Source organism: Ananas comosus, linkage group 19 (assembly GCF_001540865.1).
Source record: "Ananas comosus cultivar F153 linkage group 19, ASM154086v1, whole genome shotgun sequence".
Taxonomy (NCBI): Eukaryota; Viridiplantae; Streptophyta; class Magnoliopsida; order Poales; family Bromeliaceae; genus Ananas; species Ananas comosus.
This window is the reverse complement of record NC_033639.1, coordinates 6,213,356-6,238,749: the sequence shown is the minus strand read 5'-3', so window position 1 is coordinate 6,238,749 and position 25,394 is coordinate 6,213,356. Positions and strand designations below refer to the sequence as shown.

General features: G+C 35.6%; 1 protein-coding gene across 2 annotated transcripts; it reads left to right on the top strand.

Moving 5' to 3' along the window:
- On the top strand, nt 6,785-23,316 carry LOC109725154 (upstream activation factor subunit spp27). 2 transcript variants are annotated; one of them, XM_020254237.1, is made up of 3 exons: nt 6,785-7,099; nt 22,670-22,794; nt 22,960-23,316. In XM_020254237.1, exons 1-3 carry the CDS (start codon nt 6,932-6,934, stop codon nt 22,961-22,963), a joined length of 297 nt encoding a protein of 98 aa, XP_020109826.1. In that variant the 5' UTR covers nt 6,785-6,931; the 3' UTR covers nt 22,964-23,316. The 2 variants fall into 2 exon arrangements, with proteins under 2 accessions (XP_020109826.1, XP_020109825.1); XM_020254236.1 differs by having other exon boundaries at nt 6,786-7,099; nt 22,670-22,806.

Sequence of the window (25,394 nt, the reverse complement as noted above, 5' to 3'; positions counted from 1 at the left end):
GAGAAGGTGGCAGCGTTTTGCTTGTCGGATCTCGGTCGGCGGTGGCCAAAAAGCGCGCGGCGCACCTCTCAGGCAGAGGAGGTCCGGCTGGGCTCGGTTGGGAGGAAGTGGAAGCTAGGGTTAGGGTTTGTGGAGGAGGAAACCCTATATGCCAATATATACAAGAGTGGACAATTGCAGAAAACTCCCTCGTTTCTCATAATTTACAACCAAGCCCTCCACAGCACGTGTAAAACGCGCGTATGCACCTCCATGTGCAATTCCGTGCGATTTGGTACATAAAATATAGGAGGTTTTGCAAAATCTTCATTTTGCCACTTTCGACCCCTACACAATAATTGTGCGATCGCAAAAGATCCGTCCATCAGATTTGCTAACGGACTGCACCAGCGCTTCCGGCATTACCGAACCATGAAAACCACAATTTTTTTTTCACCCGATTCGATCGCAGATTTGCGACAAATCCATCATCTCTCCGTCTCCACGTAACCATCAATACATATATATAAGCTTTATATATATAAAAAAATTAATTTTAATTTAAATTCAAATTTTGAATTCCCCTCTTAAAAAGTTCAGATATTATAGTTCGATTAATATATATAAAATAGAGAGAGAGATGTGCAAGTTGTCCTTTTCAAGATCGATAGTTGTAGGGTCGATACATTGAGAGGGGCAATCAAGTACCCATGAATGGCAAAGATCCAATCAATATGAGCCGCATGTCACAGGCAATTGAGGCTAAAGGAGTTCAAATTTTGCTACACACCTAACTGTAAAGAAATCCTACAGCCCATTCAATGAAGCCAATGGGAAAAGCGACGTGTCGTTGCCCCTCAACTATTTAATTTTCTACAATAGACCCCTCAACTTTAATTTTTTTTTAAATATTCAGATCTTTTAACTTCTAAATTTTTTTTGTTTAAATTTTTATAGTTTGATTAAGTTAACAATCTTTTATTGAATTTATATTTTAGATATTGTAAGGTTTCAGAGCAGACGCCCCATCTTAGTGTTTCTTTTATTTATTTGAATTTTAATCATTGATTAAATTTTTTTATTTTATTTTTTTGCCTCTGTTAGCTATTAGAACATATTATCCATAAATTAGTTTAAACTATTAAATTTAATTTCTAATTTATTTTGGTTAAAATTATTTATTTTTAAAAATAAAATTTGAGAGCATCTAAATAAGCAAAACTGTTTTTTTTTATTTTTTAAAATTCTCAGAAAGGACAATTTTACCAGCTTCATGATTGCGCTGGGAAAGAGGAATATATGATTGTATGTAGGGATGCAAACCGGGCGGATCCGGAGGCGGGAGAGTTCCCCCACCTCCCGCTCCATTTCTTATCGGGGCGGGGCGGATTTGGGGCGGGTTACTTTTCATTTTATTTTTGGCTCCCACTAACCGCTCCATTCGGGGCGGATCGGGGCGGGAACCGGATTTTTGACCGATCGGGGCGGATTGAAGGAAGAAAAGAGTCTCCCACCTCCCGCTCCATTTACTTGGCGGATCGGGGCGGATTCGGGGTGGGTTATATTTTTTTATATTTTTTGTTCCCACTTACCACCCCATTCGGGGCGGATCGGGGCGGAGCTCCACCAACCCGGATCCATTTGCATCCCTAATTGTATGCCATGCATAAGATTAGTGGGTTTCCTTAAAATAATATTAATAATAATAATAAAGGTATTTGCTTGGTCAAAAGGGAGTGGGCCCCATAGCTATTTGGTGGCAATCCAGATTACGTTTTCGTACGTGTTATCACTATGTATGCATGCGTGTATCATGCATAATAATGGTCGTTCGCCATAAAAAAAAAAAAACGCCCCACAAGAAATTATGTTCTCGTATGTGTTACCACTATGTATGCATGTATATACTATAATGGCCATGGCCAGGTGAAGAAAGAACAGAGAGATGAGGAGTTAGGGATTAGATAGAATGGGGGCGAATCCGACAGGGAAGGTGGTGGAGAATTTAGAGATGGGCTGAGGTGGCAGCGTATCGAGTAATGAGAGCGGGTTACCAAAGCCAAGTAAGGAGAGGACCGCCTTAGCGCGCCCTCCAACCATCCGAACCCGACAATCGCACGCCGGTAGAGATGGGGTGGCATTAGCTCTCAGGCCCAACCCAATAGAAAGAATGCAGGAAGAAAGAACAGAGTCCAGCCCAATCCGAAGGCGACCCATGGCGGCCCATCTTAATAATTCTTTTACCACTTATATCCCAATGCTGTTAATTTTTGCACATTAGTCCCCCATAATAGCAGTAGTATAAATAGTAAATTCTATACTTGTAATCCTCAAGCAAATTGATAATAAAAAAATCCCAAACTCTCCCCAACTCTCTCTTCTCTTCCTTCTTCTTCTCCACTCCTCCTCCATGTCTTTCTCCCCTCTCTCATCTCCTCTGACCCAATTCCCTGCTCAATTCCCCAATCTGCTGGAATTGAAGAGGTGATTCCCATCATTTCCCATCTATTAACCCCTCGGCATTGCATAACCTCATCAGGGAATGGATCGGATCTGGTAGATTGTTTCCATCATTCCTTTGTAGCCATTCAACTCCATAGATAGAGGGTTGCTACAGGGTCAGGTCTATTACAATTTGGTATCAGAGTGGTCCGATTTCCAAGGATTGGTGCAGTGTAGGCTTGAGTTGATTCCAATTTTGAAATTGTCGAGTCAACGTAGCTATTCAGTGTCCTTTGAATTATTTTTCATCATTGTTTTAAGGTTTTGTCCAGGTAAATCTTTCTCTTTTCACCTTTCCTTTAGCATGTTTTTCCAAAAAAAAAAAAAAAAAAAACATATGCCCTCGAATCCATGAGCCCCTTTTTGGTTCTACATGTTTCCTATGTCTTCCTGCCGGCTGTGGGTTCTTTGTTGCTTTTTATACATATTTTCTCTTCATAGTTGTGTCCTGTGTGGTTTATAATAATATTTTGTTGCTTCTGGGGTACTTTGCTTTCGCCTCTTTTTGTGCATGCTATGATGACTACCTCTTGAATGTCATCAGAATTTAGCCCTTCTATTTTCTGGGACTTTGACTTTCCCTCTTTTGTCCCATTCTATGATGACCTTCCCCTTGAATGTCAGATGGTTGCGATAATTGAAAGGGGCCTGGGCCGTCTTGGCTAGTGATGAGGGCACTTTGGATGGCCTACTTCGTAGGCAAACGGTTGCTCTCATTTGTGCTAAGAATAGTTTCGGCGTGCATACGGGTTCTAACTCATTCAGCACTGCTAAGCAAGAAGTCTTTGGCATCAATCTAATAATGTTCGATGGCTAGGGGAGTCTGTGTAGAGTATATTTATTTATTTCCATCTCTATTCATGTATGCTGTTTGGTATGATTTTCACAGGCTGATTTATTATGAAGCTTCTCATCTTTCTTGCAAGAATTGATTTTATGCTTCAGTTTTCAGTTTTGGTTGTTTGCAGGAGAGAAGCCTGGGTTCTCTTGGTAATTCGGCTCAGACTCCCCCATTTAGAGTTGTAGTGAGAACAAAGCCTGACAGGGAAGGTAAAAATATTTTGCTCAGACTTCCCCATTTATCAAACATTGATCAGATCCACGCCAAAGCATTTTTTTTTCTTAGTAGTGCCGAGTGGATTAAAACCGATATGCAAAACCAAACTAATCCCAGCACAAATAAGAGCCATCGGTTGCTTGCAAAGCAGGCCATCTATATTGTCCTCATTGTCAGTTAAGAATGGCCCAGTCCCTCGGAATTATCGAAACCATATGACATTTAGGGGAAACGTCATCATAGCATGAACAAAAATGGAAAAGGCATACATAAAAAAAAATCAAAAGATTAGTTGCCAAATGAGCAAACACAATTTCAGATTTTTCTATCCCTTGTAGAAATGTTGAGGTAGAGAAAGCAAATTAAATTTGTTCGATTTAATCACTTGAAACTCAAGTTCAAGAAACCTAGAGGCTAAAAAGAAAAAAATGGGGGAGTACTAATTAGTGTCTAAATTTATGCATCTCGAAGAGAGCTTGAAGCCTTCCATTAGTAATATTCGTTAAGATTAGAAGATGGTTATAAAGACACCACGTAAATATAATACTTCCAAATTATAGGGTAATTATCATAGGATGTCTATAAATAGACGATGTAAATATAACACGTAAAAATTAGAGGGCGAACCAATATTTAAAATAGCACGGTTTAGACATCAAAACGGTAGAAGAAGCATGGTTCTTACATATTACTCTCACCAAAAAGTAAAGCTCACAATACATGTCATATTTTACAAAGTGAATAATAAAGAACAAAAATATGCTAAGCTATGAGCACCAGCTCTATAGTACAAAAAGGAGTTGGTAGAACATTCCAACACTAAAGGGTACGCAGAAGAAAAGTAGCAGCAAGAAGTAGGTGAGAGGTTGTAGAACAGTGCGAATCCCAAGAAGGGAGTGTAGAGCTAAGAAGCAGACTCTACTTCGGAGAGGTCAGCCACCGTAGCAATTCGATCCGCACGTAAACAGTTGATGGTCACATAACATTCGTCAATTGTGCGGCGCATTTTCGCCTGCTCAGCTATAGGTTCCACTTTTTCGACAACAGCAGAAGCATAACAATCTTTCAGAAGATTGTATTCCCGCTTCAGATTTTTGAACTGCCCAAGCAAGTCACTATACTGAACCGTAACATTATCATACAAACTTTTATACAATATAAAGTCATCGTAGTTTGTATCTTTTATTTGCAAATCGAGCTTGCCCTTCATTCTTTGAATAGCCACATGGGTTGCATCTTCCTTTGCTACTTTGAAATCAGGAGACGGAGCACCCCAATTCCGTACAATTTCAATAACTATTCCACTACATGCAATCGGAACGTCTATGTATGCTAGAAACCAACCTTCAGTGACAACAGTTACGACGCACTCAGGCGTTTCAACACCTAGTTTCTCGGCAAATTTTTCAAGTAATTTACTATAAAAAAGCTGAATAACTGACATCTCAACAACTGTAGTTAAGATGAAAATTGGATAAGGAAACAATCAATTCAAAGAAGAGCACTTGTAGTTACATAATGAGAGTACCCTTCTTGTTGTATTTTAAAAAGTAAAATATTGTTAAGTGTAAGTGTATAAAAAGGCACAAATGTCAAAATATGCTCTCAGCCAACCGCAGTATGCATTAAGCGAAAGTAATAGTGTGGACCTTCATCCTCCTTGTTTCATATTTTTTAAAAAATTGTTAAGTATAAGGGTATAAGAAGGCACTTTCAAAAATATCAGAGTTGATAGTCCCAAAAAAGTCCCCGCCAGTCAAACCCCCAAAGTAAATAGGAGCAAAAATGCACATCATAATTTAAACTGAGTAGACCGTCGCGCCACTCACTAAAAATAATGAGAGAACATGAGTGTAGGCACAGGTAAAGAAAACTGCTCAGTGTATATGGAGTAGTAGAGGATGACCTAAAAGAACACCAAAAGCACAAACATCAGCTCCTTCGCATTTACAAAAAAAATGTATAAACACAGTTTTTTGAAGCCAACCTTCGAAATGGTGGCTAGCAGCTCAGAGTATAGGGAGTATTAGAGGAAGATCTAGAAGAACACCAAAAGCACATGCGTTAACTACTTTCCATCTATTAAAGGAATGTATGAATACAATTTTTTCCAATACTTGGTGTTGGCTAAATAAACCTTTAAAATAGAGGCAAGCAGGTTGACCTCTCTTTGCATAGATGCAGGCCTATTTATAGACAATTGCTAAGAGAAAGGCGAATGGGGATGGGGTAAGTGGGGTAGGTTGCCTTGATGGCCTTTCGTACTACCACGGGAAGAGAGAGGGAGGAGGGAGAACGACGATGAAGTAGAGAGAGGCAGAGCCCCCATCGTAGGGAAGGAGTGAGGGCTAGGGCAAGTTGATATGAGAATAGGCTGCGATGATTACAAATCATAAACGCTATGGGCATTAGGTAACCCACCTCCGGTAGCGGCGGGGACAGTAGCAAGGAAGGGAGGAAGGAGATGAAGCGTCGGAAGGGGCACGATGCGCATTGCAAACAGAGGGAAGGGGTACGACGACCGCTACCGTACTTCGGGACCCCTTGCCTGACACACTGTCAGAACGTACGTGCAGAAGGGAAAGAAGGCCATGGTAAGGTGCGACAACCCTTCGCGCCCTTTGGAATCTGCAGGAGCTATGTGTGCGACAGAGGATATGTCACAACACTTGGTAAATCTGAGCCAATCTAGAGAGGGAAAGAGGCGGGGCAGGCGACACGTAAGCCCGCTCAGTGATAGAGAGGGGGAATGGATTGCGGGTGAACAAATCGGGAGAAACGGAGTATGCGACATGTAACCCCTTTGAAAACTTAAGTTTTATTATAGAATTTTTTTTATAAATAAACCTATCAATTTTTATAATTGTAAAAATAATTTTGTTAAAAAAATAATTATAAAAATAGAACTCTAAATGCGGTGAATGATTCACCGCATTCATAACTTCTCATTAGGAGTAGAAAAAGGGTAAAAGCGGTAAACCATTCACCGTTTTTACCATCGTAGAAATATAAAAAAAAGTGAGAAAAAAAAAGAAAGCGGTGATTGGTTCACCGCTTTTATAGGATTATATTCATAAATAAAAATTTAACAGGTCTATTTTTAGAATAAAATTTTAGAAAAAGACTATTGCACTAAAAAACCCTTTATTATATCTATTGATTGTTATTTTTAATTTCAATTCATATTTTGCGTGAGAAGCACCATAAATAAATATTAATTATTTTCAAAAAACTAATAATTGCCCGAGGCGATTTTGATTCGGAGATGTCGTACCCTCTCCAGCACTCGCCCTCCGCATAAACCATCCGCCCTCTCGGTCGCGCACAAGGGAGCCGGGGGTGGTGGGGTTAAAACTTATAAAAAGTCGGCGGCGAATCTGCAGAGGTGCGGAGATGGTGCTGAGGAAGGCGGCGACAAGCGCGTGCCCGAAGAAGGTGGCGAGCCTGGTCGACCTCGCCAACCTCCCCTCACCGCTGCGGGAGTTCGCCGGGCAGTCCCAGATGTCCCACCTCGCCTTCTTCGTCCGCGTTTGGTCCTACATCAAGGATCACAGTCTCCAGGTATGCCCACATCCCTCTAGATTCTTCTAGAATCTACTAGGTTCTTCTATTGTGGACTGCGTTGTTCGAGCTGGTGATTTGGTTGTTTTTTCTTTTGGATTTCTTGGGACGCCATGTGATTAGCCATTTGCATCTGTTCATTTGGTGAATTTACAGAGAAAAGTAGATGGTTAACAGGGATTATAGAACCCTAAGGTTCAGGGTTTGGGTCATTAGGAAATGGCTGGCTAAGGCCTTGTTTCGTATTCTAGCCCTTCTTTCGCTTTTATAAATAGAATTCCTATATGAAATAGTGTAGAAGAGGATGGTGGATTGCATGTAATCCTTGCATCCAAAGTATTTATTTGGCAACGAAAGAACAAAAATATGGAACTAAATCTTTACATTTTTTTTTTTACTTTCAAGAATTTTCTTTTAAATTAGTTGTCATCCATCACTAGGGATGTCAATGGGTCAGATTCGGGGCGGATTTTCAAAAACCCGAACCCGAACCTGATGGATTTTAAAAATCTATATCCAAACCCAAATCCGACAAAAAATTCGAAATCCAAACCAGTTTAGGCTAGCTACTGTAGGTTATGGAAATCCAAGGATCTAATAGGTTATGTTAATACCTAGAGGGGGGTGAATAAGTATGTAGGCCAAAAATAATAAATCTTGATGCAATAAAAATAAATGCGAAAAATAAAAATAAGCACACCGAGATTTAATGTGGGAAAACTCCAACCAGGAATGAAAGATCCACGGGACCAAACATGCAACAACAATCCATTAAGTAATAAAGAAATACAAGATGATTACCAACACCACGGACTCAAACCTCTCCTCTATCTTCACTAGATCACGCACACTCCAATGATTGGTCCATGCCCACACTTGAATCCACGAACGCCACATGTCATATTCATGAAACGTTCATACTTCGAATCCACGAAGCCTTCAACTCGCCGAATCCATGACGTCTACTCGAATCCACAAGCGCACTCCGTTTGGAGCAAGAGAAAGAAGGTTGATGGTGATTTAATACTTAGAAAAACACTAAAGAATCGTGGGAATAGTCTCTAAAAAAACTCTCAAATTGATTCTACGAGAATATCAAGATCTAGGGTTCCAAGGATTAATTTGAGAGAGAAACTTGTTGTAGAACATGAGAGACAAAGCAACCAACAAGTTTCTAAAGTTTCTAAAGGATAAAATATTCTTAATCATGTTTTAGAGACACCCCACAGCATTTTTGTAGTCTTTGAAGCAATTAGAATTAGATTAGGATTCAACAATTGAGATTTAAAAAAATCTTAAGGAGTCTAGGATCCGGATCCTGTATACGAGGTTTGGACTTTGATGTTTCAGCAAACATCAAGATCTGAATCTTTCTTGAAGGTCCGGATCTTCCTTGCGTATATGCAATGTAATTCGTTCGGAATCTGGACCTCTCATGTAGGATTCGGATCTTAGTAATAAAAACATGATTATCGGGGATTCAAGATCCGGATCTTCATTTCAGGATTCGGATCTTGACAGGTTCAGGATCCTGACCTTCCTTCAAGATCTTGATCTTGACAACAGAAATTTCAGTTTATAATTTTTATGATTTCATCCAACTCCAATGAATCCAAATCACTTCCAAATACATAAATATGTATTTAAATCGCCATCAATATTATTTAAACTTACCAAGCATCATGATTCATACTTTTGAGTCTTTGAGTCTTCATCTTTCGTGTGTCGAACTCTTTAAGACTCTGACTCAATCTGTTACAAAATATGCCAACACTAAAATCCTTAACAGCTACATGTAAATTGGTTGTATTAGAATCTAGTGTTAGTCCGTAAAGTTCAGGTCCAATACTAATTTAGTCTCTACTGGTATAAACCTTGCAATTATAGATATGTAGTTTAATAAGTATGACAATCAAGTTGATACAGGATGGTATATAGGGTTCTACGCTTTAGAAGGCTCCAAATATGGTTTATAATTTTTTTTAAAGCTTTTGAATTTTTGGGATTTTGAATTCTTTTTATGATTTTTTTGGAATTTTTGGAATTAAAAAAAGAAATTATACTAATTACAAAAATTGAAGAAAAATTAAAAAAAGTAGAAAAAAAAAAAATATAATAAGAACTCATTCCTGAACCTAATTCGCTTCAGGACTGGACTCACCCCAGGGTGACGCATTCGCGATGGAAAAAAAAGATTGCTCTTGCACCATATCTCCGAATCATCTTTTATTTTTTTTTATTAATGTCATCATCCTCATACAATGAAGCTCTACACTTTGTTTATACTATGCTTGTCCTTAGATACACATAACCACTTTGGATTTGATCGTCTTAAATACCTAATTAAAACAACTTTATCTAGAGATTAACTAAAGTTACTAAACAATAAAAAGCTAAAATAAATACAAATAAAATCAAATAAGAGGATAGCTAAAAATCCTCATTTAACTAAGTAAAAGATATGCTCAACTAATCTAATCTAATTTATAAAACGATGAATTAAATCGGTTTAATCTGATTTAGTTTTTAAGAGAAAGCAATAGAAGGTCTTTGTTGTTGTACTGAGTAAACTATAGGGGCCCTTAATTGTAAGGTTTGAAATATATGACCAAATTGATATCTGACCCAAACATTTAAGGACTAAAAATGTAATTGACCCTAGATTTTATTTGAGGTAAGTTCTCATGTAACCCTAGGTATAATTTAAGCAACCTTACTGTTCTGATAGCCATGCAAAGAACCTTACTTCTTTTTGTCTATTGTTGATTTGCTATTTGCAATTACTTTTTTGAGGAAAATCAGTATTGGCAGAAGTGAGTCTCCGACCTGATATGTAGTCCTTTAGCACATGCAGCCAGTAGTGTGTTCTAGCATGTTTAGTGGCTACAACTCTATGTTTTCCCTATTGCACATACTAATGCTAATGTCCCTCCTATATTCTATTACTTGTAGGTGAGCCCCACAAATTTTGTTACTCATATATGAGTGCTACACACATTTTATGTATCTGTAAAATATTTGTTGGTACGTATAGGTCAACCCAAGCTTGACATGTTTAATTAAAGTCAAAACCTCGAATTGAATGTGACCTTTTATCAAAAAGGTAACTTGACCCTACAAATTTAAGTTTTTAACAAGTAAATTTGTATCAAAACAATATGGCTGAAAATTGATATAACTGACCCATTCCAACCCACTTAGACCCATCATGTATGAACAAAGAATCTAAAGATGTGATCTTCAGCTTACAATACATAAATACAATCATAATCATCATTTATGAATAATTGCAAGTCTCTTTTCATCTTTCTAGCCGCTATTTACTTCGCTAAAATTAGTCTGCTGTTTGGGCTATCTATGAGGTAAGTGCCTGTGTACCTTAAGTTTCCACCTCTGTTAAGGTGATCTGTTTATCCAAAATATCCTCTTGATCCTGTATGGTAAAAAACCTTCCATCTCTATCTAGAAATTCAACGAGAGACTAAGTTGATGCTTTGTCGTAATCAAATACTCAAGACGTCAAGTTCAGCTTGCGGTGGCCTTTCATCAAACTAGTTATGTATTAATCTATTCCGCATATCTTTACTAAAGATGGTAAATCTTTTGAAAAGGAAGATAGAAAAGTAAAAGAACATGTAGTGAAACATTCTATTGTATGAGTCTAAAGTATACTTGTATTCAGGAAAAATTTACAGTTTATGGTGCTCTATGCCAAGATTAGTAGTTTCGACTTTGCTTCCGGCCTGGTTATGTGAGTATCAAATTTAGCAATTTCACGAAGGTTTTAAGTTTTAGGATGCTTACTGGTTTTGTCCAAAAAAAATCGCCAAAACAAAATTTTGGATTAGTGAATTTACACTACACCAAAGAAAAAGTTTGCAAAAAAGTTTCATTGCAAACTTCAAGTGTTTTTCTTTTCTTACATTATAAAGCATACAACATTTATACAATTGTAATAGTATCTTATTAGCTTAGAGTACGTACAACAAATAGAGATTGGCCTATACGCACAAAACAACCAAATAATATTAAAAAGGCAATCACCAACAAAGCTTATCAAAACAATTCTTGCAGTATACCCAGAAAGTGCCCTATTCACCAAAAAAGTCTCTTTTAAGTATGTCACACTCATCTCTAGTACTGGAGTCCCTCTTTGATTCTAGTGTTTCTCTATTTGTCTTTGAGATCATCGGGCTGACAAAACAACTATATATCATCCACAAGATGGCCAAAAACAAACCTTTTAATTTGTTTTTTAGTACAACAAAAGTGTCCTATTTACCAAAAGAAGTGCTTTTTAAATTATGTCACACACATCTCTAGTGCCGGAGCCTCTTTTTGATCTTAATGTTCCTCCATTTATCTTTGAGATTATCAGGCCAATGAGTTTCGTGAAAGACACGGAGACCAAACACTAGAATTGTTCTTCATGGAATGTTTTTGCCGTTCTTTGGAACAAATTTCTGCTTCCCCTTTTGCAATAATGACATTTTTCCCTATTGTTATTTTCTATGCTAAACTAAATATCTTTTATTAAGCAGTGCACGTAATAGTTACAAGCAAAGGTCTTGTTTAGTATTGTAGTCATTTTTCTTGCTTTGCACAAATTTTATGTGATTAGATTGCGACTCGGCACAATCTAATACACAGAATGTGTCTTAAAAGCAAAAAATGGCTATAGGTACCAAACATTAAATAGAATGTGTTTGGAAAATAAAAAATGACAACCAGTCCAAACAAGACATGTTCTTGACCCTATATAAGAAGGGGAAAAAAAAGAAGGGAGAGGAAAAGGAAAAGACAACTCAAAAATCAAAGAATTATAAACGATACAAAAAGCATGAGCTTCAAATATAGAGAAAACAATCAGTAACTCAAAGCATCCTTTGGTCAAAGGGCAATATTGTGAAGAAAAAATAATCAATGACATAAACATCCAAATCGATTAGCAAGAACGAATGCGATCGAAAAGGATGCATACTTGTGGAACTAGATCTATTAGCAGGAAAGCATGAGATTGAAAAGCATGTACACTTTAAGAGCTCCTTCATCCGTGGGCCAAGGTAATCTGGTACGCCTTGCCTTTTGCTTCTATTTTCAAGTAGTGTCAACTTTGTAGTGTGTGTGGCAATCCGAATTTTTTGGAACTTCAATTTTGGTAGAAAGTTGGAAACAAATTTTGAATCCCAAAAGTAGAAGAAAGCAGCAGAAAACATAGTTCAAAGCAAAAGTTGTAATCCTCCCCCACTGTTTTTATTACTTGAACTCTTTTTCCTGCTGCTTTCTTCTACTTTTGGGGTTCAACATCTCTTTTCAGCTTCCTACCAAAATAGAGGTTTAAACAATTCTGCTTGCCACATGCTACACAAAAGTTTAACACAGTTTGAAAATAGAAGCAAAAGCGAGGCCAACGGAGGAAGATGCAACTCTTAAAGTACGCATCCTTTTCGCTCGTACACTAATAGATCTAGACGTTTATGTCATGGATTAGCTTTTTTTTCACAATATTGCCATTTGATCGAAGGGTGCTTTGAGTGACTGATTGTGTCATATTTCTTGCGTTGTTTGTAATTCTGCCTTTTGAAGTGTCTGTTCCGTTTTCTTTCCCTCATTCTTTGTTTTTTCCCCCTTTCCTTTTTCAATGTCAAAAACATGCCATGTTTGGTACCTATTGTCATTTTCAATTTTTTAAACACAAATTCTATTTAATGTTTGGTATCTATTGCTATTTTTTATTTTCTGACAAAATTTTATGTATTAGGTTTTGCCGAGTTATAATCTAATCACAGGGAATTTGTGCTTAAGAAAACAAACAAAATAGCCGCAATACTGGACAAGGTCTTTACTTGTAATTATTATGTGCAATGTTTAATGAAACATGTTTAGTTTTGGCATCTAAAATCACACTGGGGAGTAATGTCACTAATGCAGGAGGGAATGCAGAAATTTGCTCCGAAGAATGGCACAAACATTTCATAGAGGATAATTTTGATGTTTGGCCTCTGTATCTTTTGACGAAATTCGTTAGATTGGTGATCTCAAAGACAAATGGTGGAACATTAGGATCAAGGAGAGGATCTAGCACCTTTTTGATAAATAGGGCATCTTTTTGGTATTCTGCAAGAATGTGTTGGGAAGGTTTATTTGTGTGTTTGGTTGTTTTGTATGTAAAGGTCCATCTCTATTTGCTGTCAGTGCTTAAAGTTATCAAGATGCTACTATGAATGTATAAATGTATAAATGTTGTATACTCTATAAAGAAAAGAAAAACATCTGAAGATAGCTTTGAAATTTTTTGCAAACTTCTTTTTGGTGTAGTGTAAACTCACTAATCCAAAATTTTATTTTCGGTCTTTAATTTTTTTTGACAAAGCCCATTATTATTGGATTGTGCGGAGTCACAATTTAATCCCATAGAATTTGTGCTTTAGAAAACAAAAAAAAAGCTACAATACTAAGCAAGGTCTTTGCTTATAATTATTATGTGCACAGTTTAATGATACATGTTTAGTTTGGCGTCTAAATCACACTAGGGAATAATGTCATTATTACCACAAGAGGGGATGCAAAAATTTTCTTCAAAGAATGACAAAACATTCCACAGAGGACAATTCTGGTGTTTGGTCTCCGTATCTTTCACGAAACTCGGTAGACTGGTGATCTCAAAGACAAATGGTAGAACAATAGGATCAAGGAGGGGATGCAACACTAGAGATGCGTGTGACATCCTTTAAAGAGTCACTTTATTGGTAAATAGGGTAGTTTTTTAGTGTACTGCAAGAATTTTTTGAGTAGGTTTGTTTGTGGTTGTTTTGTTAATTCTATTTGGTTGTTTTGTGCGTATAGTTGCCTCTCTATTTGTTGTATGTGCTCAAAATTATCAAGATACTGCTATGAATGTATAAATATTATATGCTTTATAAAGTAAGAAAAGTATATTAGGATAGCTATGAAACTTTTTTGCAAACTTTTCTTTGGTGGTGTAAATTTATTGATCTAAAACTTTATTTGCAGTTTTTTTTTGGGGGTCGGGGGGGAGTAAGCAAGGATTAAAGTGCTGCTCCATGCCGTATGGCACGGGGCGGTATGTACCGTGCCCCCATTTTGTGGGCACGGTATTGGGGGGTCTTGCAGGACCCCCCCACCCGTTCCGCGATACTCGCTGTGGTATCGCGCGGCACGTATTATGCCGTTTTCTTTTTTTTTCTTTTCTTTTTTTTTTTGTGCTATTGTGGGCTTTTTTTCCCTCTCTCTTTGCACACTTTCCACCTCGCGGGGGGGTTTCGCTTCGTACTGCGGGGGGCTCCTCCCCCGGCACCCCTCATTGACCCGAGCCCTCTACTTCCACCAGTGACATCCATTTTTTCTTCACAAAAATATTTTTTCAAAATTTTTCGTGGTATTTTTCGCACCACGAAAACTTTCGGCAAATCAGGGCACAAAATCAAACTCGATAATCAAATTTCAAGACCCATCTAACATAAAATTCTATTTTTGAAGTTAGAAAATTGAAAATACTGATAAAATTAAAAGTTAAATTAAATCAATTGATACTTAAATTTATTTAATTTATTGCTAAATTTTTTTGATAGATCTAACAAATTTTAATGATCCATTGCGACGATTTATGTGAAATTAAGTAATCATCTCTTTGTAAAAGATGTAAATTTATATCATTATTGTACTTGTGAATTTTATTATTGTGTTAATTTTTATTCTCTGATATAGTTGTACTTTATATATAAAAAACTTTTTAGTATGTTAATCGGTGATTATAGTAAGCTATACATAGCTAATATTTATAATTATTTGACTAAATCTTTCAAATAACATTATAAGAGTTTATTAGGACCAAAAAAACTAAAATAAGTCCACGCCAAAGCGTGCCATTAGGAGGTTTTGCATATCTATCGGCATGCAAGCGTGTCACGTGTCGGTATGGAAGCGTGTCTGTCCCGTATCGTGCCAGGCAAACAACAGCACAAACGGCACGCCCCCGTGCCACGGTACTTTAATCATTGCTTGTAAGGATCAATGTGGAGGATGTGAGTGGAGGGTTCTAGTGGTTTAGGGATGCATATAGGATTTGTGTTCTTGCGTTGTTTATAATTCTTTGCCGTTTGAGTTGTCTTTTCCTTTTCCTTTCTTTGTTTTTTCCTTCTCTTGTAGTGCCAAGTAGGGGTGACAATCCAGCTCGTTGTTCGTGAGCCAGCTCGTGTTCGGCTCGAAATGAGCTCGATATTGGATCACTTGTTTAGTAAATGAGCCGAATACGAGCTGGATTTTTCAGCTCGTTTAATAAATGAGCCGAACACGAGCTGGGATCAACTTGCTCGTGTTTAGCTCGATAATAGCTCGAATACATATATTTATTTAATTTATATTTATATATATAAAATTAATAATTATTTAAGGCTAAATTACATAAAACTCTCATGTCAAAACCCGATTTTTCACTTTCCCCCCCCTGTCATTTAAAAACCTATACTTTGCCCCCTTGTAAAATGAAAAATGTTCACTTCGCCCCCTGTCGTTAGTAATTCGTTAGGGTTTCGTTTATAAAATATTATTATATATTTTTTTATGCCAAAAATGCCCTCAGCCTTCTCTCCTGTGAACATGGTGAGGGGCAATATGGTGAGGGGCAAAATGGTCATTTTAAAATCACAGTTCACACTGTACTCCCCTGTGAACATTTTTTCCATTTACAAGGGGCAAAGTGTAGGTTTTTAAATGACAGGGGAGAAAGTGAAAAATCGAGTTTTGACAGGGGGTTTTCTGTAATTTAGCCTATATATAATATATATTTTATTATTTCATTTTTAGCAAAATAAAAGTATAAAGCCGAGCTCAATTATAAAAGACTCTTTGTATGTAAAATTTCAACCGTTTGATCAACGTCTAATGGTAAGATTTTATAAATTAATTTTTATATTTATCCAATCTAATTCTTTTAACTTATTGTTCGTGTAGCTCAGCTCCGTGAGCAGCTCGTGTTCGGCTTGTTTACAGAGCTGAATTTTTCGGCTCAGATAGTTTTAACGAGCCAGCTCGTGTTCGGCTTGTTTTTATTAAACGAGCCGAACACGAGCAGACCCCAGCTCCCTCATGTTCGGCTCGTTGACACCCCTAGTGCCAAGGACAGGTCTTCTTTGGCCTTTTTGTCATTTTTCTGATTTTCAAACACAAATCATATCTAACATTTGGTATCAATTGCCTTTTTTTGCTTTTTAGACATTCTATGCATTATATTGTGACTAGTGGTAATCTAATCACATAGAATTTCTGCTTAATAAAAAACAATAGCTACAACGTTGAACAAGACCATTGCTTGTAATTATTACGCGCATTGTTTAATGAAAGATGTTCAGTAAAAGGGGATTCAGAAATTTGCTATAAAAAATGATCTCAAAGGCATCTAAAATCATCATGGGAAGAAATGTCATTTCTGTAAAAGGGGATTTAGAAATTTGCTGTAAAAAATGACAGAAAAACTCCATGGAGAATAATTCTGGCATTTGGTCTCTATATCTTTCACAAAACTTCATCAGCTCGATGATCTCAAAGGCAAATGAAGAAACATTAGAAACAAAGTAGGGCTTCAGCACTAGAGATAGGTATGGCATACGTTAAAGAGACACTTTTTTGGTAATAGGGCACTTTTTTTGTTGTAGTCCAAAATTTTTTGTTGAGAAGGTTTTTTTGTGGTCATCTTGTTAATGCTATTTAGTTGTTTTGTGCATGTAGGTCCTTTTCATGCGTTCGCTAATAGAACTAGTTCTATAAATATGCATCCTTTTTGATCGCATATGTTCTTGCTAATAGATCTAGATGTTTATATCATGGATTAGTTTTTCTTCACAATATTGTGCTTTGACAGTTTGACCAAAGTGTGTTTCGAGTTACCGATTGTTTTGTTTATGTTTGATGCTCATGTTTCTTGCGTTGCTTGTAATTCTGTCTTTTTGAATTGTCCTTTTCTTTTTCTTTCTCTTCCTCTTCCTTTTTTTTCCCTCCCTCTTGTAGCTTCAAGAACAGGTCTTGTTCGATACCTGTTATTGCTTTTCTATTTTTCAAACACGCATTCTATTTCATGTTTGATACCTATTGTCATTTTTCTGTTTTTCAGAGACAAGTTCTATATATTAGATTGTACCAAGTCGCAATCTAATCACATAAAATTTGTGCTTAAGAAAATAAAAAAATGGCTACAATACTGCACAATGCCTTTTATTGTAAGTATTATTATTGTTTACTGAAAGATGTTTAGTCTAGCATTTAAAATCACACTAGGTAGTAATGTTACTATTCTAGGAGGGGATGCAAAATTGTGCTCTAAAGAATAGCAGAGACATTCTGTGGAGGATAATTCTGGTGTTTAATCTCCGCATCTTCCACAAAACTCTTCAACTCAGCGATCTTAAAGACAAATGTCGGAACATTAGAATCAAAGAGGGGCTCCGACACTAGAGATGTGTGTGACATACTAACCTTTTTGGTAAAGAAAGCACTTTTTTTAAGAATGTTTATCTGTGGTTATCTTGTCAATGTTACTTGATTGTTTTGTGCATATAGGTCCATCTCATACATTCTTGTTAATAGAACTAGTTCTAGAAGTTTGCATCTTTTTCGTCTGCACACATTTTTGCTAATCGTTCTAGATGTTTATGTCATGGATTAACTTTTCTTCACAATATTGCTCTTTGACCAAAGGATGCTTTGAGTTACTGATTGTTTTGCCTATGTTTGAAGCTCATGCTTATTACGTTGTTTGTAATTATTCACCTTTTGAATTGTCTTTCCTTTTCCTTCTTCTATTCTTTTATTTTTTTCGCCTATTGTAGGGTTAAGAATAGGTCTTGTTTGGACATGTTGTTTTTTAATTTTTCGAACATAAATTCTATTTAATGTTTGGTATCTACTGTCATTTTTTGTTTTTTAGACGCAAATTTTATGTATTAGATTGTGTTGAATCGGCATCTAATCACATAGAATTTGTGTTTAAGAAAATAAAAAAATGACTATAATACTGGACAAGACCTTTGCTTGTAATAATTATGCGCATGATTTACTGAAAGATATTTAGTTTGGCATCTATAATCACAATGGGGGGAAATGCTATTACTGCAAGAGAGGATACAGAAATTTGCTCTAAAGAACGGTAAAAACATTCCATGGAGAACAATTTTGATGTTTTCTCCACGTCTTTCATGAAACTTGTCAGCCCGGTGATCTTAGATAAATGAAGGAACATTAGGATCTAGGAGGGGCTCAAACAATAGAGATGCATGCAACATACTTTTAAAAGACACTTTTTAAGTAAATAAGTATGTTGCATGCATCTCTATTGTAGGAGTCCCTCCTTGATCCTAATATTCCTCCATTTATCTGAGATCACCGGGTTGACAATTTTCGTGAAAGACGCAGAGACAACACCAGAATTGTTCGCATGGAATGTTTCTACCGTTCTTTAGAGCAAATTTCTGCATCCCCTCTTGCTGTAATGTCATTTCTCGCCATTGTGTTTATAGATGCTAAACTAAACGTCTTTTAATAAACATTGTGCAAAACAATTACAAGCAAAGTTCTTGTTCAGTATTATAGCCATTTTTTTTTATTTTCTTCAGCACAAATTCTATGTGATTAGATGGCGACTTGACACAATCTAATACAAAAAAATTGCGTCTGAAAAACAAAAAATGACAATAGATACCAAAATTAAATAGAATTTATGTTTGAAAAATAGAAAAACAACAACAGGTTCAAACAAGACATGTTCTTGACCCTACAATAGGCAAAAAAAATAGAAGGAAAAAGAAAGACAATTCAAAAGACGAATAATTACAAACAACGTAATAAGCTTGAGCTTCAAACATAGGCAAAACAATCAGTAACTCGAAGCACCCTTTGGTCAAAAGGTAATATTGTGAAGGAAAGCTAATTCATGACATCAACAACTAGATTGATTAGCAAGAATGTGTGTAGAGGAAAAAGATGCAACCTTCTAGAACTAGTTCTATTAACAAGAATGTATGAGATGGACCTATATGCAAAAACGATAAAGGAACATTAACAAGACGACCACAGATAAACATTTTTAAAAAAATTCTTGCAGTATACCCAAAAAGTGCTTTCTTTACCATTTTTTTTTTTTTTTAATGTATGTGACACACATCTCTAGTGTTGGAGCCCCTCTATGATTCTAATCTTCCGACACTTGTCTTTAAGATCGCCGAGTGGAAGAGTTTTGTGGAAGATGCGGAGATTAAACACCATTTTTGTAGAACTAGATCTAATAGTATTAACAACTAAGTAGATTTATTAGATGGAACTATGTGCACAAAACAGCTTAGTAGCACTAACACGACGACCACAAACAGACTTTGTCAATAAATTCTTATACTATAACAAAGTGCGCCCTATTTACGAAAAAAGTGTCTTTTTAAAGTACCCCTCCTTGATCCTAATGTTCATCCATTTATCTTTGAGATCATCGGGCTAATGAGTTTCGGGAAAAGACATGAGGACAAAACACCAGAATGTTCTCCATGGAATGTTTCTACCGTTTTTTAGATCAAATTTCTGTATCCCCTCTTGCAGTAATGGCGTTTCTCCCCATTGCGGCTATAGATGCTGAACTAAACATCTTTCAGTAAACAGTCCGCCTAAGGACTACAAGTAAAGGTCTTAGTCAGTAATGTAGTTATTTTTTTTATTTTCTTAGGTACAAATTCTATGTGATTAGATGGCAACTTGACACAGTCTAATACATAAAATGTGTCTGAAAAATAAATAATTACAATAGGTTCCAAATGTTAATAGAATTGCGATTTGAAAAATAGAAAAATGACAAAAGGTTCAAACAAGACCTGTTCTTGACCCTACAAGAGGCGAAAGAAAACAAAAGAAGAGACAAATGAAAGGAAAGACAATTCAAAAGGCAAATAATTACAAACAATATAGAGGCATCAGCTTCAAATATAGACAAAACAATTAGTAACTCAAAGCACCTGTTGGTCAAAAGAAAATTATTGTGAACAAAAGCTTATCTATGACATAAACATTTAGATCGATAAATAAGAACATATGCATCGAAAAGGATGTATACTCGTAGAACTATATATATTAGCTGGGAAGCATGAGATCGAAAAGAATGCATACTTTGAGAGCTGTTTCTTCATCCACGGGCCAAGGTAATTTGCTACAACTTGGCATTGCTTTTGCTTCTGTTTTCAACCTGTGTCAACTTTTGTATAGTGTGTGGCAAATAGAATCATCTGCAACTTCTATTGATAGGAAGCTGGAAACATATTTTGATCCCTAAAAGCAGAAGGATTTTCGAGCTTCTACTTCTAGTCCAAGAGAAGTTATTGGAGAAATTTTTATTTACTGCTTCTAAAAGCATGCCAAACAGCAATTTATGCTTGAAAGCAGTACTTTGTAATGTGAAATAGTTTGTTTCAAACAAGATTGAAGGTTAAACTTTAAAAGAGTAATTTCCTTCTAGTTTGGTATATATTGTAACTTGTATACACATGTATAGTTGGCCTTAAGGGACAACTATTTCGTAAAAACGCATGACTTTGCCTATACTGACCTAATTACTGATTAACTATAGTGACGAAAATCTTTCTTAGTTGCAATATTGAGGTGATATAGAAGCTTATGATAAAGGTTCTGTAAGTTAAAGGATAGGCTATATTTGTATTAATATGATTTTTTGGAGCCTACGTATTAATTTCTAGAATTTTAGAGTTAATAGGATGCTATTTTTAGTTCAGATGTTACGTAGGAATTTGGTTTGATCTTTTTGTCCTTCAGAAATAACTTTTTGGATTATTTTGTAATTTGAACTATTATGAACTATTAGGGGCAATACTTTATTTACTAGAGTATCGGAAGTGATAGCGAAGTAAATAACATAAGAGGAGAGTGAAAACATTTAGTAAATTGTTATGAATGTAATGAAATTTTTGAGAAAACATTAGAATATATATGGAGGGTATTCATCTGATACTCATCAGTGAGGGTAATTGGAACCCGGTGCATAAAAAGAAGACGGCGTTAAGAGGCTTTTCAGTTTGATTGGGTAAATCATCTCTGCCTTCGTCGATGAGTAACTCCACATTGCACGCCTTCATTCCAGCTCAACAACAGGGGAACCCACATGTCTTCCCAAGTGCTCTCTTTTTCTTTCTTTTTGTTCCCCCTCCTTATCTGTCTCCTTTTCCTCCGGAACCTGAAGAAGAAGAAGAATAGGGTGTTAAGAGGTGTCAGTTGCAATAGGTTAATCATCTCTACCTTCTCCCATGGGAAGAAGGTCCTCATTGCCAGCACGCATCCCAGCTCAACAACAGGTTTTCCCATGTAGCCTCCGAAGTGCTCTCCTTTTCCCTCCTTTCTCTCCTTTTTCTGCCAGTATCTGCCAGTATCTTCTTCATTTGTGAGGGAAAAGAGAATTGGGAAGCTCTAAATGGAGCTTGTCAGCTGAGAGGCAGAGGTAAAGTTGGGTTAATCTCATGTGGGCAGCTTGAGCAGTTTTACTACTCAACTTTCTTAAATCCCTATAATTGAATCCTCTACTTGCTAATGCTCTCTAGTCTCTTATCTCCAAAACATAGCCTTACAATTGGGGTTAGACTAGATCAGAAGGTAATGATGCAATTTCCCTCCGCCCCCTCCTTTTTTAGTTTTGTCCAAGAATTGAAAATTGATACTTAAGAGTCAGGAACATTAGAATAGCGGCTACTTTTGTTTGGATTAATATGATACTCTGGAACAATCCCCTGTAAGAGGAATTGCACCTAATCTTCTAAGGCTAAATGCGCCCCTAGGTTTTAACGGGTAAAGATGCAAAATACTAGGTTATAATGGTCATTTTGCTTTTCCCAGAGCTGACCAAGTGAGAAATAATGCAAAAACTAGTGAAGGAGCCGTGCGTTGCGGCGGGACAATTTCGTAAAAATAAATAAATAAATAAATAAAGTAAAAAAAGAGTCAATTATATATATATATATATATGTATATAGAGGAGAGAGAGTGGGGAAGGGTTGGTGGGACACGTGTCACCCCAAAGTCCCCCCAAACCCTCCTTTAATGTAGTAAGAAAGAATAGATAGATAGGATAATTTTTCAGGGCATAAACTTAGATACTGAAAACGTAAATATAAAGCCAAAATACCTGTGTTAAGTTCATGAAGGCCAAGTACATAATATTTGAGGGCATACACATAACAGTGTATCCAAGGAAATTCACGTATTTTGGATGATATAAAAGCCAAAATCGCCAAATGTAAGTACATGAAGAAGTAAATATAGATATGCAATGTAATCTGTTTTATTTATGTTAACTTATTGGTGCACAGTTGTCTTTTAGTGCAATTATTGCTGCAATGTAATTCTGTTTCATTGTTTCTTATGTGGTGTGTTTATCTCTTCTGTCTATGCACGAGTTGTGACCATTGTTATCACTTTTGTAGTGAATTTCAAGCATCCTGTTTTGTGTACTATGGTGCCCGTTATGACTAGGCAAGTAATGCCAATTGAGACAAAAAATGATCGTCTTTGCAGGATCCAGCAAATAAGAATGTAGTGAATTGTGATGACAAGTTGAAGAGTATATTGTTGGGAAAGCCTCAAGTCGAGCTTGCGGAGCTACCAATGCTTATTAAACTCCATTTCCCGAAAACCTCGAAGTAACTGTTTATGTAATTTTGTTCATCTTTAAACTAAACTTTCATAGACATTTCCTTGCCTTCTAGTATGGAAGCATGTAGCATCTCAGTTATTTGAAATTCTGTGAAAATATTAGGCTGCTTAAGTTACGTTATGAGATTAAGATCTCTCTATTAACCCTCTAGATGATGGTGATGGTGATAATGTTTGCTTGGTGGATGCGGCTTGGTTCGGATCAAATGATGGCGGGCATCGAGATTTCAAGGTTACGATCCAATGTTTTGCCACTTTGCCGACTAATAGAATTGATTTTGATACTGTCAAATATATTCATCAAATCCAGTCATTATTTATTTGCTAAATTTGACCGGATTTGATGAATTTGATCTGCTTTAAAATTGGTTTGTTATAATTGGTTGTATAGTCTTCCTAGTTTTGTAACTTAATACTGTTAGGTTTGAAATTTTGGTAGGTTATGATGCTTTACTAAGGTGATGTTTGGTTGGCTGAAAATAAAGCAATGAAAGTAGCATCTTTAGAAAGTAGTTTTTTATTGGTTGTTTGGATTATAAAGTAAATATAAAGCTCACTTTATAAAGGTGTATTGATAAAATAAGTTATTAACTTAGTTTCACCTTTTTCCACTTTCGCTGAAAAAATTTTCAAGTCGTGGGAAGTGGTGAGCCTATTTGAAAGGTGATATTGGGTCTTTATTTTTTAATTAATCTTTGAATTTATTGTCGAACTGATAAGTTTTAACTTAAATTTGAATTAGAATTATAAATCCAATTTTACATTTAGAATTAGTTATGAATTAGAACTCAGCATAAACTTTATATTTAAATTTGTGAACTTAAATTTAAATTTAACGCCTCGTGTGGTATTATATTTATATTTTATATTTTTTAAATAAAATTTTGTATGTCAAAAGATGTAGGAGTGGACAGTGCATTGTTTGTAATTCTTTCATCCTAAGCTTTTTATTGACAACAAAAAATGAAAAGCTTGAAAATAAATTTTTTTTGCTTCCAAAATTTTTCATACAAATTGTCATCTACCACTTGACTGGATCTATTGTAAGCGAATAAAGTATAATATTAATAATAGAAAAGTCTTTCTTCCAAACACATCAATTATATAAAAGTTATATAAGATTAGTGTTTAAAAAAATAAAAAAAAAATATCCATGTCACATAACGTGGCCTAAATTTTTTTTATTTATATAATTGGTTCTTTTTATTCAAATGTGAATTCAAATATTTAAATTTAAATTTGAATTATATTAATTTTAGCTGTCAACTTCAATGTGAACTTTGAATTCAAATTGTGAATTCAATTTGAGCTTTGGAATTTTAGTTTTAAATTTAAATTTTTTTTAGATTCAAATTTCAAGTTTAAATTGGGCATTTAAATTTAAACTAAAATGTTTAAGTCAAAATGTGAATTTTACTTTGCATCCAAACTATAGATTCAAAATGTTGATTTAAAGATTCAAAATTTAAAATTTTAATGTTGTCTTTTGAATTTAATTTCAATAGCGAATTTCAATTTGAAATTTGAATTTGAATTATAAATTCAGGGGCAAGTTTCAATTCGCCATCCTGTGGTTCAGCTCAGTTTTATCTTCTCATTTTTTGGTTTAAAAATTTGCATTTAATTATCTTATCTCTATTTTGTAGGTGTTTGACTTTGAAGTGAAATGCTTCAAATGGGGGAGTTTTAGGAAAATTGCAATTCTAGTATATACCCAGACTTTTAGCCAAGTTAGATATTGGGCACCCCAAATTTTTATTTGAAATATTTTATCTTTTTTTGTTTGTCCTTATTTATTAATTCCCAAACTTTTAGCTAAGNCATGATTTTTTTTTTTTTTTTTTTTTTTTTTTTATGCCTTTTAAGGTTTGGTTTGTTGTAAAAAACAAAAAAAATTAGATTTCATAGCACACGTGTTTGGTTTGTAGAAAAAAATTAATTTATATTTTTTATTTAATTATATAAAAATATTTTTAATTTTTATTTAAATTTGTATTCTTTAAAAACTTAAATATATATTACTTTTATGTAGTCCAGTATTTTGTTGTACTAAATTGCACGCGGTCCATGAGGCTACGCATGTGCTCCTCATGCATGCGGTCCATGAGGCCTTATGGTCACTTATGGACTGCGTGGTTGCTCCAAGCTCTTGAGCCGCATGTTTTTTCTCTTTTGTTTTTCATTTTCCAACTTTTTAGAGCGCAAAATAATAAATTGAATTTTCCTTGCGAAAATTATTTTAGGAGCGTCCAAATGCTCGAAAATTTATTCTTCATGCGGAAAATATTTTTTGGCTCGCTTTTATTCATTGATCTTCTAACTTAGATATTGGATGTGGGAATTGAGCTAGAATACTTTTAGAAGCACCAACCTCTTGGTGCTTTTAAGTTTCTAGTCCTTCGATCTACTCCTTAATTACTAATACTTTTTAGATCAAACACTATTCCACCTACCATCATTTACCACCATCATCTCAACCCTACATCTCTCTATCCAATGATTAAAAACTCAAAAGTACCACCCTTGGTGCTTTTGAGAGTATTCACGCTCAACTCTTGGATGTGGTGTTTTATCCTTATTTATCACC